This window comes from Microchirus variegatus, assembly GCF_963457635.1.
Source record: "Microchirus variegatus genome assembly, chromosome: 16".
Classification (NCBI taxonomy): domain Eukaryota; kingdom Metazoa; phylum Chordata; class Actinopteri; order Pleuronectiformes; family Soleidae; genus Microchirus; species Microchirus variegatus.
In genome coordinates this window covers 13,442,976-13,460,308 of record NC_139817.1, presented here as the reverse complement: position 1 = coordinate 13,460,308, position 17,333 = coordinate 13,442,976, and the positions used below count along the sequence as shown (strand labels likewise).

General features: G+C 40.9%; 1 protein-coding gene across 2 annotated transcripts in view; it reads right to left on the bottom strand.

Moving 5' to 3' along the window:
- The window catches only part of rgs3a (regulator of G protein signaling 3a), a 96,446-nt gene that overhangs the window by 32,797 nt on the left and 46,316 nt on the right, over positions 1-17,333 (bottom strand). For both annotated transcript variants that reach the window (XM_083903176.1, XM_083903177.1), the window contains exon 11: positions 3,030-4,010. In XM_083903176.1, coding sequence (XP_083759302.1) covers positions 3,030-4,010 — 981 coding nt within the window. The remainder of the gene's footprint in view (positions 1-3,029; positions 4,011-17,333) is intronic.

The following is a 17,333-nucleotide window of genomic DNA, read 5'->3' as shown; positions in this document are numbered from 1 at the left end:
AGGATTAAGCCAGTAGTAATTATGGTTAAGGTTCAAGTAAGTTAATCTCCAGGAAATTAAAGTCAATGCAATGTTTTCTGAAGTCATGGAAACCAGTATGTGAATGTGTGTGTGAGTGCGTGTACATATTGATTATAATCTGTTACTTGACCTGAAGTTGTTCTTCAAAATGCATCCGATTATGAAATGGTTTCATATTTCCACTGTCCAATATCGTTCTTTTTCATGTTTTCATCCCATGAAACGCTCCTGACATGTAAGAACTGCTCATAACCAGATTTCTATCCACTTAATCTGTGTCGTGATGAGACCACAAAAACTTCTGAGAAGTTAAAGGCGGCAGTATGTTCTATGTTCCATGTTCATGTCGGCTCATGAATCAGCATTGTCTATCTTAAGTGGTAGAAAAACACTTTAGATTAGGGAACACATATTCACCATTAACTAGGTGCTTACTAACATGTATATAAGTAGCATACTAGGCCTTTATTAGTAAATATTAAGCACACATTAACATCTTATGTAGGAAAAATCTGAATTCATGTCATAATTAAGGTAGAATAAGTTTGTGTAGAATAATGTGTTAATACGTGCTTAGTATTTACTAATAAAGGCCTAGTATGCTACTTACATGTTAGCAAGCACCTAGTTAATGGTGAATATGTGTTCCCTAATCTAAAGTGTTAAGAAGAAAAAAGTGCTTTTTGGTCACAGGTTGGAGACGCACACACACACACACACTCTCTCTCTCTCTTGAATAAGAGATGTCACAAGATCTATGAAACAGGCTGAGATGACAGATCTTTTTAAATAATGGACACTCAAAGGAACAGTGTCCATGACGCCAAAAGGTAGAAAAACAACCCTTGAATCTGCCAGGACCAACAGGCTCCAGCTCTGTCTCTGTTGCATTCCTCCTCTGCACAGCACACGCACGCACGCTCGCACATGCACACGCACACGCACGCACGCACGCACACACACACACGCACACACACACACAGCCATTTAAGGCTGCTCAGAGTGCTGACAGACTTGGGGCGGCTGGTGAAAACAAAGGGAAATTGCCTCTGATATGTTCTCTACTGATAAATTCAGTACTTGTTTGTTCAATTTGTCATTTGTTTATCCTTAAATAGATGGGATATCTGATATCACACAACTTTTTTCCCCTATTCACCCACCCACACACTACCTCTTTAAGAAACACTCATCAGGTTTGTAGGTGTGCAGTTTGTGATGCTTGGGAAGAATCAATGATGCCCCTGTGAGTATTCCAGATGAAGATGATATGAAATGCATCACTGACTGGAAAAGAGGCCCCACAGAAACAGTTACTTCATCTTGGCCAGAGGGAAGTTAGAGGACATTATGTGAAGCTGCAGGGAAAACATGATGTGTCCAATGCTTCCCTCTGTTGGACACGACTGCCACCTACACTGAATCTGAACACACAAATCCTTTTCAAAACGGAAAGTCTGTTTGTAGTTATCTGCAATTTAATGCAAATATTTCAGTATTTTTTTAATTATTTTTTTTTAACTTTACTTTATTGTTCACTACAGTTTCCCTCACTGAGGAGACACATGTTTTATTTTCTCAAAGGAGGAAAACCACACACTTTGGCACTTTAAAAGGAGTTTTTCAGATGACAAGTGCTGCTCATGGCGTAGATGGCACATAAAGATGTAATGATAAACATGTGGGAAACATTGTGCTGTAAATAGTCTGTGAATCTGTGACGTTATTTTTTCACTCTGTATTCTAATGTATTCTACGTAATGGCATTGGAGTGCGCGTGAAATAAAACAATTTGCAAAGTCTACAGAGAGAGTTACATTTGAATTATTCAACAAAGGGCTGTTTGTGTACCTAATGACAGCGCTCTCTGTATGGAAATGTGAAATGTTTGTGTGTGTGGAGAAGTTGGAAAACAGTGTGAATCTGCTCTAAGCCAATGTGGGACTTTGAATGTGTGCAAAAAAGTAAGAGTAGATGCATAATTTGATATTAAAAATGTACTTTTTTTCATTATTTTACACTACCAGCATACAGGATCTTGACATTAATGTATTTGTAAAACCTTATTTGGCAGGAAGTCATTATTTTTCTCCTTGGCATTCAATTCAGGTTGAACTACATTCCCATTTTTTATGTGTTTTATCGTGTTCTTCTGTTTTATTGATGTGATTATGTGCAGCCCTTTGCTCAACCTCGGTTATGTAAACACGCTGTATACAAACCATATAGGCGGTAATACACTGGAAACATGGATACATGCACAATGTGCATTATGTCTTGTGCATGTCTACTCTTTGTGGCCTTGGAGAAGATAAAATAATGTTAATCAATGCTGACGACGCCAGTATTCTTGTGAACTTGCTCTATTTCGCCACTTGATGTCGCCCTTTTTACAGAAGAAAAAATTGAATGGAAATGAAAGGCTAAGCAATGAGATAATTCATGCACTGCTGATGCAATAGTGCATACTGCAGTCAGAGAACTTTACTAGAGTAAAGAAAAAACTGAAATACTCTGATGCAAATATTACAACAGCATTGTGTGATAGTTTAAGGCCACCATTAGATTTGGTGTTTTAGCATCGCTATAATGACCATACAGTGTCATTATTTCTTAATCACTTTATGGGAACATATATAGAAAATATAGGAAATGTGCATGCAGTTTATGTGTATTTATGTTTTTGTTAAAATCAGTATTTGTTCTACCATTTTATGTTGAGAATATCTGCTGTGAAAAAGGTCTAATTACGGCAGGTTTATTCAAGACATGCTTGAACATTAAATGTTGCATGAGTTTAACTCATTGAGTTTGCACAGAACTGTATGTGTGCATGTGAGTTACGGTCATTTAAACTTTTCATGCTCTCTTCCTATTTATCAAGCAATCCAAGTAGGGCAAATGTGGTGTAACCATGGCAATGGCTGTATTTTACTACAGTGCTGTATTTGTGTAATTTAATTACCATTTGACTCGGTGTAATAGTATCCGAGTGTGCGGCTGCTTACCTTCCTCCCGGAGAAGAGCATGCACAGCTGATGCATGGAGCCTCCGTTCTTGGTCAGCTCTTTCTTCAAGGTTTTGGGTGATGGCAGCGTCCAGCCGCCCTTGTGGTGTGCTCCTGCCTCTAGGCAGTTGATGGCGTTGTCAGAGGTGAAGCAGGGCGTGCGTGGATCCTGCAGGAGGCTCCCTTCACTGTGGGTGCGTCTGCGCAGGGAGTTCTGCACCCTGAGCCCCCCTGCTCCATGTTTCTCACAGGTGGCGCCTTCCACCATGCTGCGCCGCTTGCTGTCGCTCCTCTGCAGGTAGGCATCGTCGCTGTCACCATCGTCGTCCTCATCTTCAGACTCGTCTTCGTCGTCATCGTCGTAGTCTTCGTCGTCAGTGTTGGGTGAGGAGAGGGCATCGGCGCTAAAGGAGCGATCGAGGCGCAGTTCAGGGATGACAAATGAAGATGAGGAGGAGGAAGGAGGAGCGTTGGTGTCTGGTGGCTCTGAGGCGTTGTCATCATCTGGGTTTGACACCAGCAAATTTAGGTGGACCTCCTCTTCATTCATCTCTCCATCATCCTCTCCTTCTTCTTTCTCTCCCCCCTCACTTACAACACTCCTTCTACTGGCTCCATCTTCCTCTTCCTCTTCCTCCGCTTTCATGTCTCCATTCTTCACCGCTCTCCAGAACTCCATCTCATTTCCCTCTATGCTCTTGCAATCCTCACCTTCAGTAGAAGGAGGTGGCGTGGGAGGTACCTTATGTCGCTCCTCGGATCCCACCAGACTGCTGAGGGGCATGTAGATATCATCTAATGGGGTGAGGGGCTCTGACGGGTGAGGACTGCCAAGGGTTGGGGGCTCTGAGGGGCTTGAAGGATAGAGACTGCTTTCCTCGCCTTCCGAGCTGCGGGGAGGAAGGTCCAGGCAAACGCCTCCTCGATCTCCTCCGACTCCGCCCAGCTCACATGAAGGGGCATCCACCTTAGGCTCCAACATCTACACAATGGAACAGACAAGGTAAAAGTAAGGGAAGGTTAGTCATAATTATGACATCATCGATAGAGATAAATCAAACCAATATGACCCAGCACAATGGAGATTTCAAATGTACTTGTCACAACTTTTCAATTTCAGTTACTGAATTTGGTTGTCATGCTGCATGCTGACGTGACCGAGCTGTCCTGCCTAAATTAGACTTCAGTTTTGTCCTCAAAGTGTCATATTAAGTGAAGGTAGTCATGCTGTGACATGCCCAAGAACGTAACATACTGAACGCTGACTGATCATAGCATGTGGTCAGTCCTGGCCTGCAAGCTTTAACATTAGAGCTTCTGGCTCTGGAGCCAGACTTCACAAACATGACAATAAACAGTGCCCTTGATCTCTGACCACCAAAATCTAGTTAGTCAGTTCACCCTTAAGTTCTATTGAGCATTTGTACCAAATTTGAAGATGTTGTGTATTTTGAAGATATTCCACAGTGTTCTTGGACAAGGATGGACAAATGGACGTATGAACAACCTGAAAACATGATGCCTCCGGTCACTGGCTGAGACCAGGCATGGAGGCATAAAAAGATGACATAACAATAGTCATTCCATCTGGGCCTAAAAGCATGGCTGGTGCTAATTTGGCTTATTTTAATTCCATCAAACTGACAAGAGCTGAACAGCCAGAGAGCACACTGTAATGTCAGTGCCAGCAAGTTCATGTTGTGGTGCAGAGCTGCGAGCTACTATACACTCCCTGCACGGATTCAGTCAAAATAAGCTGCTTCTGTGGATTTTTTGTTAGAAAAAGCAAGCCAAACCTCAAAGTCTGTTCCAATCTTTTCAACCTTTCTGATATGTCGCTATCATTTAAAAAAATAATCCTTTTTTTTCCACCCAAATGGCCGCATCCATAAGCTCTCTGTTGGCCCATAATGGAGCCTCCAGTGGGTGGATCATTACAAATGCACTTTGAGTGAGCCGGAATCATCAAACCCACAGAATTTCATTCCAAATTCAGCAATAAATCAGCAAAAGTTATGAATGATACTGAATATATCTGTCAAGTAATTCCAACGAGGGCACCGACACTATCATATGCAATAAAACAGATTTTTCTAAAGCTATGTGCATGTTTAAACGTCTGAGGATATTGTATTTCAAGCTGTCACATTGTTGTCATACTACACTACAACACTGCTGGTTTTTGCCATTGCATTTGTTGCCAAAAGGGACTAAAAACTTGTGCTCATTAACATGCTGTAGCTATTCCTGTGACTCTGTGCTGGAGTAAACACGGGTCACAGGAGGACATGCAAAACCCTGAAGGCACGCATCAGTACTTCAAACTGAGACCATGCATTGGTTTATAAACATTTAAATTATGTTTGATGTGAAGAGTTGTGGCATGCGTGGGTTAAGTTGGTGTGAAATGTCAGCCACAGCCTAGAATTTTAACATTAGTTGTCAGAAAAGAACTTGAATTGCTGGACACACATGTTATAGTAATAGTCACTAATGAAGCATCCATGCTGAGGTCACTCTAAAAAAAAAAGAAGAGGAGTAGATAATGTTGCTGTTCATAAGAGCCACTCAAACATCTCAAAGATGAAGAGGGAGATTTGGAGAAGTACAAATGCAAGTATTATATGTTAGGAAAAACAATGGGAGGGAGAAGAAATAAATAAATTGTCATTCTATTACAGGAAAAAACAAGTTAATATCTTTCTGTGTCCTCCAGTTCACACAGTGTAGAGCATAAACCAGACAGACATTGCACAGTGCATGAAAATAAAGTCAACTATACTGTGAACTGTACTATAAATATTTGTTATTCAATGAACTCCTGAGATCCTGAACTCTCTGTCGGCAGAATTAATCCTACCTTCTTGAAAACTGTGGCGAGTCTGTGAAGGGCCTCATTGTGTTAACCCATGATGACAAGCAGCAGTCACAAGACGCTGCATCTTAAATTGGAGATAATTCTGCCTCCTCGCAGACAAGCTCTCGTGACATTTCACAAAGCTGTTTGTGTACTTTTATAACTCAAATTGTTGTTGACTCTAAACTTCTGACCTTCTGAGGAAAAAACAAAACAAAACCCATAACTGTATCAATTTATAACTGCAATTGAATCTCATGGAAGTATTAGTGTGTAATAGTGTGGGCAAAAAGAAAGTCAGACAATATTGATTTTATTTTATTTTTGTCAGCGTATGATAAGGGGAAGTGGTTATTTGCATTCTGAGAGGTGACAACTATGATTGGCCTCAGCTGCACAATCGGAACACGCTATTTCCACATATAAGGATTGGGGTCATTGTGACTCTAGCAAGAATATGACCTGATATTTTTGTAACGTGGGCTGTGGAGAACTTCAAGGCTCTGATCTGAGTCTCGAAACTATTGAAACTATATCTGCTCATCTGGCATTTATAAAACTGACAGATGCACTGTATATCTATGTTGACCCATCAACACAAGAAATGCTGCCGTCTGTGTTGTTTTGTACTGAACTCACATTCTGGTGTCTCACCAGGGTTCTTCTAAATGGGCTGTCTGAATTTTGTTATACTTGATTTAAGCATATTTATTTTATGTTTATCTGTAGAACAAGTACATATAATCAATTCTCCAGCGAGGAGAGAAACAAATGATCTGCTCTTTTTATGCACTATTCAAGAGATCCTGAGTATTAAAAAAAGAGATTCACAAGGTGATTATAGATGTTGGGTCTCAATCGTTTAATGTTCTTTTGAACAGTGGCTGTAATATTCTGGCCATAGATTATCAATAGTTTTGTGAATAGGTTATTTGTTACCACATTTAAATAGTCTTGCTGTGATCAACAGGTGGCATGAGATCACATGTAGGTGTTTGTACCAAGATCATATTATTTGGTTTGTTCAGCGGTATGCCTGATTCTTTACTATTTATCAATTCCCGATATGGCTGCGGTGAAGCACTTTCAGACAATAACCACGCCTACATCAGGGCTAAAAATATAATACTTGACTTATCTGTGTCTTACTACCCCCAACACGGTCACTTAAACCCTCAAATATTTCCATTTTAACCACATCTTAACCTCACTGCGAGCCAATCTCCATGCTCACAGTGCTAAAACCGAGACGTCAAGGCTTCTGACTGATTATATGAGGTGTATTAATAGAATGAAATGCACATTTATCACATTTGCCTTGAGGGGGAAAGTGGAAGTGAAGCCTTTGTGTTCATGCCTTTCTGTACATTGTTGCATAGCTACCAACTCTCACGCATTTGACTGACATTTCACACTCTCACGCCACGCCTCCGATTTCTCACACTGAAGTACACATTGCGATTAAAATATGGTTCTGAATAGCATAAGGATATGGTGCGAATATCATCCATCCTCTGAAAGGTTTGAAACCGCTCGCACCCGCGATACCTAGACAGTTCGGTTACAATACTGAGCGGCAAGAGAGATGTCCAAGCGTTAATGGTGGTAGTCTAGTGGTTAAATTGTTAGCCTTTTGTCGGGGAGGTCACAGGATCGAATCCAGCTCCCAGTATATCTACATTATTTACCATATTATTATTATTGTATAAAGCATTATGAGTATCAAGCATTCATAATTCATAAATCATATTGTATGAAGCATTAATTAAGCTTGGGATGCATAAAGTATTACTATAAATAAGTATATTGGGTGTGTGGTGTTAACCAGCCATACATTAGCCCCACATGTCACGATGTCTCACTCCAAGGTTTTCTCAAAAGTTGGAAGCCCTATTGTTGTCTATCTCTTATCTCAAAGTTTGCTGAAAGAAGAAATTGCTAGCTAAAAGAAGATCCATCTATCTATCTATCTATCTATCTATCTAGCCTCCACCTTGCTGGCCCCCATAAGCCACTAGAGCCACCTGTCCTGTCAGATACACTTGTTCTTTCTAACACACACATGCGCACACACACAAAATCCCATTAACCTTGTGTATCTTTTGTGCCTCTCCTCACATCCTATGTGAAGACAAAGATAAGTGCAAACATATTAATAAATACATAATAAATAAATAAATAAATAAATCTTCAGTCTTTGTCAAGTTTTGACATTTACAATCTTGCCTGCACCCTCTAATGCTCTCTCCTCTGTGAGGCTGCTCAGAAGCATGAACCAAGAGACAAAAGCTAATGGGCAATGTGACCATATGCAGTATGTGTATGTAGAATATGCCATGTTTTTAAATGTCATTTAGCATAATAAAAACTCCGGGCACTGCTTAAAATCAAGGAGAAAAACAAAACCAGCTCTTAAAGGCAGAGAGAGGAGGTCACTGGGTAATAGAGTGAATAGATGAAAGAGACGAGAGGAGTCAGAGTACACAGCAACATAGACGTGTAATCTGAAGAACTAAAACAGGAGGCAAAAAGAGCAGCAATCTTGTGGGGAAAACTAGCCTTATTATTCATGGAGACAAGCCATTAACACCATTACTGGTCTCACAAAGAACTAACTAGCTAATGACAACCTTTTTGAATAGTGTGGATACAAATTTTAAAAACAGAATTTTGGAAGTGGAAGTGTTTGGTCTATCTAGTTCAGTCGCAAAAACCTGGAATCATTCATTCAGCTTTAGTTAGAAACACCCCCCCCAACTGGTTTGAATGCCTTGGTGGCTGATTAAGTCAATGACCTAGGGTGAGCTAAAACTGTGTTTCATCATGATGCAAACAGTGTATGATACTTTGGTTCAAGGACAAAGCCATGCAGATAACGGTGAATGTCATTTAATTTATTCTATTTTTGGGGCTAATTTATTCAGTTCTTCAGGAGCAGGATTTTGAAACCCTGACATAAAGGAATCAAGAATTAACAATGAATACTTGTGTGTTGCCAAAGGCACAAATACTGTATAGCAAACGGTTATAACAGGTGATACAATGACAAATATCTACAACAGCCACCTTTAGCATTTACAACACTTACTGTGATCAGATTCAAAATATTATGGAGCGTGCTATGTTGTGCTAATGTTCCTGAGACGTGGAAACAAAACCTGCCGTTGCACTGTTTTCATGCACAAACATGACTGTCCATCAAAGCCTTTTGATTAATGTTCACATGACAGCGACAGATTGAAAGTGCAAGTGCAACAGCAGCAGAGATTTGTCACAATAACAGGCTGGAATCACATTTTAAGTAAAAAAAAAGAAGTGCTAGGATAACGTTTCTGCTCCAAGGCACTGACATTCAATCTGATTCCTTGTGGCGTAATGGACCAAAATACCAAACCACCATTGCACCATTGTTATAAGTGAAGCCAGCATTTAAATGTCTCTTTTTTTACGATTGAATACAAGACATTTTCTTACATACAATGTTCTATTTCATCAACATCAAATAGTTATTAATGGCACTTAAGAGCTGGTTAAGATAAGAAATACAAGAAGTCAACATAGGCTTAAAAAACAAACTGGAGGCAGCACAGAAGCAAATGCTTACCCCTCTAAGCTTTAGGTCTGTACAGCTCCATATCCATTAATTCAGTAGTCCATCTGGGCTTATAGAACAAAACACACAAACAGGACCAGCACAAGACTATAAGACTAAAATAAAACCATGTGCATGCCAAACAAGTTTTTTTCTAAAGCCAAATTGGGGCATGAAAGGAGGCTACCCTCGTCTGTATGTCCTACATAAGGTTGACGTGTTCATACGGAATATATACTGTTCGAAAACTGCACTCAGACATTAATAATCCATCACTACTGTACTGAAAAGAGTAATGTAAAGGCATAGATTTGCATCTCCTGTGTTACAATAACAAAATAGTGATGCACATGTTGCTATAGTGGCACCTGCCAAATTAAATGTTTGGTGTTATATAAGAGGAAAAGACAGAGTGAAGACACCAGGTGAGAGTTTCCTTGAAATATACTTTAATGTGCAACGATAATGCCCTCAAAAATGCACACACACACACACACACACACACACACACACACACACACACACACACACACACACACACACACACACACACACACACACACACACACACACACACACACACACACACACACACACACACACACACACACACACACACACACACACACACACACTAAGAGTCACCCATAGACAACCATGTGAACTCTGTCCCACCGTTACCATGGAAATGAGAGACCCAGCCCAGGGAAGCAGCTGTGCTGCACTGTCTCCAAAAGAAAAAGACGTCGCCTCTGAACTCTGTCAAAGTTCCTCCAAACCAACGACTGCTTCTCAGTGTGGAGATGCCATTTTTCATCTTAATCTGAATTATTCATCCTTATCTCAATTTAATTTCCTGTGTCCTAGTTGATTTTTTAAGTAAGACATTGCATTAAAGACCATTTAGTGTCCTCCCAATGTCTCTGTACCTCTTTCAATATTAATGCTTTAATGGGCTCATGGGTACACTTGCCAAATTCACCCCAACCTCAATAAATTTAGCCCGAGTCAATTAGCGAAGCTGTTAAACAACTGCACATCAAGGGACATGGATTTTCTTCCCATCATCTTTGTCCCTCGCCTCCATTGCTCACAGTAACTCAGGCTTGGAGCTGCATGGCAACAAGTTTCCTGGCAGGATGTCCAAGTGATGTACGCAATCAGTCTGCATTAACCTGGCTATTCAGTCTCCTTCATATGCCGACTTGTCTCACTCATTTCCCGACAAGAACAAGTGAAGTCAGGTGAGTCTAAAGAAGCACTTCGTATTCAAAATGTGGAAGATGATAACACAGGAAGCGAAAAGTAGTCCGGCATCCTTGGTTCCACATTAGGACTAATTAAAGTCTTTTCGTTACTGAAGTGGTGTAATTATGTCGCTTTTCATTACAAGTAGCATAGATAAGATTGTTATTTTGTATATGTATATTTTCCCTGTCAGATCCAGGTTTCAACACAGAGGAATCTTTGAACCTAGCAGTGAAAATAACAGGAAGAAACCTACAAACAATGACCTGTAGAAGAAACTATGGAATATTGAATTGGAGAAAGAGTAATGTGCTCTCTGGGTGTTATATGTAGTACATTTCATTCGCCAAGAGTCGTAGTTCGATCGGCTACTGTAGTCTCCATGTTTCTGCCAATAGATTCTGCCAATTCTCTGGTGTTCACACAACATCCTGTCCTCCTGATTATTCTCTGTTTTCACACCTTTGCCTTCACTTTACCTCAGAACCATGGTAGGGGTCTGACATATAAAGGTCTATTACTGTATCATTGCTCTTCTCTGGGTGAAACAGTGGGTAATAGCGGGCGGTGCATTGAGGTGCATGTGATGAGGCCATTCAGAGATTGATCATCTATATGGTGTGGCCCCTTAACGAGTTATTGGCATTACACAAAAGCAATAATGGCTTCTAAATCCTCAGACCGCAGATTGCTCTGGATGGTACGTGTCAAAACAGACGGAGGTTAATATACATTTAGATGGTCCTGACATGCACGCCTCCATACACTTACAGGCTATCTTTGTGTCAGATAAACACGGGTTTCACTCTGCAAACATCTGCGGTGATTATCTTATCAGATGCTGCATGATGCGTCATCAACATATGGCATGTTTCCACTGAGTGGAATGATTTGGTATGTTTTTTTTTTGTTGTTTTTTTGCGTTTCCATTAGGAATAGCACCAAAATAATATGGCAACGAACCATTCCATTTTGTCAGTACCCTTCCCTTGGGGTACCAGAGTAATGGTATGGTACAGTACGGGTGGGGGGGGGGGGATGCGGGAACTAGACCCATGACTGATTAGACGACAGGAAAGCGTCACTCCCTTGCGACCGGTGTTTCATCAGCATCCGCAAACGTGACGTCTCCTCGTCTAAATGAGACGCGTGCATATGGGAGTCTTTTTAACGTGTGACGTGATTTCAGGAATGGATGAAATAAATGGCGTGCGAGACATACGTACGTTGCAGCAAGTCATTTAAAAAAACAGAAAACATCTGCTATTATTATATTAAACCTTGAATGATGATTTTACACCACACCGGGTTTAAAGGTCACATTAATCACACGCTGATTTGAGCTTGAATGCCTGCATTTTCTTTTTTTCTTTTTTAACTCTGCGGTTATTGTGCTCTCTTCTGTGGACAATGATTTGTTCAATCTTAAGTTTAGTCTTTGCTGTGTCTTCTTGTTCTTTGTAATCATTTAAGCTCACAATCGGGGGGTGGGTGGGGGGGAATTACTCCAAATGTCATTGACGTAACTTGCCCAGTCATGCCAGGCAGCTGAAGACAATGGGACCACTGATAAAAAGGCCTTCAGAGAAAGAATGGAGAGAGAAAGAGAGAGAGTGGTAGAGGGGTTATATATGTATGTGCGTGCAAGTGTCAGGAGGAGGACACAGAGAGATGATGCATCTATCTTCGGTTTGGTTTGTGTCTTTTGTTTGTGTGCATGTGTGCATGTGCGTGTGCGTGTGTGTGTGTGTGTGTGTGTGTGTGTGTGTGTGTGTGTGTGTGTGCATAATGAATTTTCATGTATGACATTGTTTTGACAAGGTTGTAAAACAAAAAAACACAAAAAAAACACCTTATTAGCTCAAGCTGGAGAGGAGGAGATTTATATTCTCACTTTAAAACTTCAGATGTTTGCACCACTGCTCTGTAAAATCCATGCACATACTCGCAACAGTATTGTGACAAAATATCGTCTTAATTCCATCAACAGGCACAACACAAACTCCGCAGTCCTGCTTCTATGTCTCTCTTTAATAACCTCACAATTCTCGTAATGAGAAAAAGAGAAAAGCAATTTTCCCCAGTGTGTGCCTTGTTGTTGTTTTTTTTTATCCTCCTCTGGTTGTTCCTGTGTTTGCTGTTTTCTCTTGTCTCTATCACTTTCAGCTGGCCTCTAACATGGTTTAGTGTAAGTCCTCTTAATGGCCATCTCAGTGCTTTCCTCTTTTCCCTCTCTCTCTCTCGCTCTCTCTCTCTCTCAGTTTTCCTGTTTCTCTCCCTGTGACTCCCTAACCATGTGGAGGGATAAATAATGTCACTGGCAGATAGCCAGAGCACAAATGACTTAACAAAAAGTGCCAAACGGGGATGAAATCAATCTGTTGTTAAGAAAAATACGGTACACATCTCTTGTTGATACATCCAGGGCAATTATAATAAAGGGAGCCATTAAAGTGTTAAATGGAGGGGAAGATAACAGGGTGAATTTACAGTATAGAGAATAAAACAAAGTGGAAAGTAAACACGAAAGTAACAAGGCAGAAAAAGTTAAAAGAATAGAAAAGAAGAGCATGACACTAACACAAAGCCCCTCATATGTGCCTGTCATAAAGATACCCAATGACAAATAAGCCTTTATTGCTTTTTCCTATCATTCCTCCCATCTCTCTGTCTTGTGTCTATCTTCTCTCCGTATGACCAAACCCCTCCCTGCCTCGCAGCAGCACAATATCAACATCTCTAACCATCTGCATGCATACTTGAAATGTTTTCCCCCCCGCAAAGCCAAATAAAAGCAGTGTAAAATCAATTTCAAGGAATAAATTAAGTTACAATAAAAAAAACCCAACAAAAACAAATAAACCCTACCTGGCAAGAGGAAGCAGTTCCAGGTTACAATCCACTAAAGGCAGATGCAGGCAACTACACACATCCCCATCAAAGTGGCCTAATTCCTCTGTCTAACTGGTGTGTGTGAGTGTGTTCGGCTGGTGTGCGTGTGTGTGATTCTGCCAGAGTGGGCTAGGCCAACTGGAGTGTGTAGAGAGAAAGAGAGAGAGAGAGAGAGAGAAAGAGGGGAAGAGAGTGAATGCCCAAGAGGCTAAGAAGGTAGACTCCCAAGCCGCACAAACAAGTGAGAAGGAAAGGGGGAGAGGGAAGAAGAGAGAGGGAGGAGAGAGAGAGATAATGACAAGAGACAAATGAGCAGCGAGAGCTCAGAGAGAAGCATATGTGCACACATGCATGCTGTGTACGTCCACCTAACACAACTAACTGATATATAATGTCCCCGCTGATTGCAGATGGGGGTCTGCAAATATCATCTGACATATGTGTACATATAGTCATCATTTGTGTCTTGGCGGCAACCCACTGCCCCCGCCCTCCGTTTTTCTCTGCGAGGACATCAGGGCACTATTCAGTCAGATCCCACAGGATGCACAAACACACAACGGACACCATTGTAAACACACACACACACACACACACAGGTGCTCGGAAAACACACATTAAATGTCACAACACTGCTTACACAGCAAAAAAACGCACAAACGCGAACATTAGACGAAAAAACTAAATGAACTAAACCGTTAATAGAATAGAATTTAGAAAATAGAATTCTTACTACAAGTCAAATCATTCAGATGAAAACCTATAATCTGACCAATATGATGTGACGTGTAAGGAGGACACAAGAGGATGTCACTTCAATCTTCATCGAGCTCAACTTTGATTGATCCCCACGGATTTCATTATGTTTTTATTGTTATTGCCGAGCTCACTGTCGATATGTATTACATCACTGTTTGCCCTCTGTAATTGCACTGACTCATAGCCTGCCACAATATCCTTGACTCGGGATGACATCGATGCAGTATTTCTAGTCAGACTGATGATGCCTCGACACGGCGGAGAGACCAGGAATGACTACATGAACCCTTTGCAAGTGAGCTGACGAGTGTTCGCCTGCAAAGCCCCGGCTATAATTGTGTCTTCTGCCTTCAGCAGCATGGGTTTGATTGTTGTTCCACGCAGGCAATTACATTTTCAGAGGTTGTTAAGTTGTAAACAAGCAGTACCAAATAAAAGAAGCAGAACTGCATGGTCTCGCTGGTGTTTAATCCTTCGTTTTCAACAGCTTGTTTTTTTTTCTTCCAACAAAAGTAATGAATTACATTGGTAAAAATGTGTTATCTTTAAATACCTGAGCGCACACATTGATTTTCAAGCTCTAACTTCCAATCGTTTGTATATAACACAATACAACAACTTTGATGCAATATAATACAAAGGATAGTTCTGATATAGGCTCAAAAGTGGCAAGCTTAAGAAAAGCTTTGAATAAACCATCATTATACCCTGCTGTATGAAGCAGCGTACGTGCTCTATGTGAGTGGCGTTTGATACTATGTGTATGTCTCTCTCACTCATTCATGGACCATCTCCCTCTCTCTGATGCGCGACCGCGCTCTGTTAACTCAAGAGCCTCTCGATGCTACTTAGAAGAAAGGTCTCTGAATCTCTTTATTGTGACATACAACATTTGACTGAGACAGGAAGACACACACACACACACCTGCTGTTTCTCTCTCTCCGCGGCTCCTCAGGTCAACAACAATCTATCACTGACAATGTCGTTTGTTGAGGTAAATGCCACGCACAAATCAAGATGGTTTCATAATACACAAGCGTAACAGTTCAATGTTAGCCACTACAAAGCAACCTCAGAAATCTCTGATACCTTTTCTGATAGACTTTTCATAATTAGAATTCCATGGAAAAAGCGTGAAAGCTTTCTGCCTCTGGAATCACATGAGCATTAACTAACCCCAAAAATGGATCACACACGATAAGACAACAGACACACAAACTCCATAAACATGCACACACACACACACTTAAATGACTAAACCTCGAATAACAAATCTCAACAATAAGTTACTATACAATATAATTTATTGAAATGTGTGGTTATAAACGCAAGTTACTTATTGATAGTTTTGACTTTACCAGGAGCAGCATTTACACACACACACACACACACACACACACAAGGCCTAAACACAGGGCAAATCCACACATAAGTAAATAAACTCAACAACAGCCCTCATCTCAAGTACAGATGTGGCACCGCAAGTTTCCTGAAAGAGCTTTGACCTTCATAGCAGCAAAGAAGAAAGAGAGTGTACGTTACCTTAGACACAGGCATCTGGGAAAAAAAAACAAAAAAGTATGTTGGAAAGTGTGTGTTATTATGATTGGTATGTGTGCCAAAGTACAGCAGAGGCTGGCACAGTTCACGCACACACAATCAGACAGAACACATGTGCCGCACGAATAGAGACAAGCTACTAATCCGATGTGCCCATTTATTGTTATGGTTCTCCCCCTCTGTACTCTGTACGTTCCTCAGGATGTGTCAGTGTGTCTTCTTTCTTCTCCTTGCTCTGGTTCTTGTCTCTGTGTTGTTGCTGCTGCTGCAGTCCCAGTTACCTCCCCGAGCTCGGTTATAACGTGTGTGTGTGTGTGTGTGTGTGTGTGTGTGTGTGTGTGTGTGTGTGTGTGTGTGTGTGTGTGTGTGTGTGTGTGTGTGTGTGTGTGTGTGTGTGTGTGTGAAAAAGACAGTAAAAGGGGAGAGAGAGAGAGAGAGACTGAGAGAATGGGGGGTGTAAAACAGGACAAGGGAAATGAAAAAGATAGATGGAATCAGAGGTGTGAGAGTGGAGCAAGGAATTGGAAGAATGTGATGTATTAAAAAACGTAGAGTAGGTAAGTGATGGTTATGTAAAGATCAAACGCAACTAATTGTGAGGAGACCAAAGCAGTGTCCTTCATTCTACCCCTCTCTCTCTCTCCCTCTCTCCCTCTATCTCCGCTATTTTTAGAAGTTGCTCTGTCGTAAATCAAAGAACTGAATCAAAACCTATCAAAGGGCAGGATGTTAAGTGCCATGTATTAAACACCAAATAAGATGTGCGTGCATGTGCGTGTGCACACACACACACACACACACACACACACACAAACCCCTGTCTGTAACAATGAGCATGTGTCTGCATCAGACCTGAAGGGAGACATGTACGCTATTCATAAAGCCTTATCTAATCACATCATGTGCTAATATATAATGGGCTTTTCAAATAGCTATTTTAAACATTGTCGGGTTGAACTGAACAGACCACTGTCTCCTTTGACTGAAGGTATTCGTGTGAAGGATCATTTTCAGCGACGCCATAAAGCAATAATTGACATGTGAAAGTTGCACATAAACTCAGGTCACATTTCGTCATGGAATGTTTATCATCCGTCTCAGTTCGTGTGGTCAAAAATGTCTGAAAATAGATTGCCATTGTTTGCAAATGTACCCGTTATCTAAACGCCGCTGCACGGACACAGCAGAGCAAATATTCTCTGGGTAATAATGTGCATAAATAACAAGTTCATACTTTGTGTGTGTGTGCTGTTGTAGTTCTGAGTCCGTCCATAGGCTGTAGCTTCTGTGCCATTATGTAACACAGTTATGAATAGTTAAAGGAGAGCTAAAATAGAGGCAAACGCCATTCCATCAAAGAGAAATCATTAATGTTTAAGGATAGACAAGGGAATGA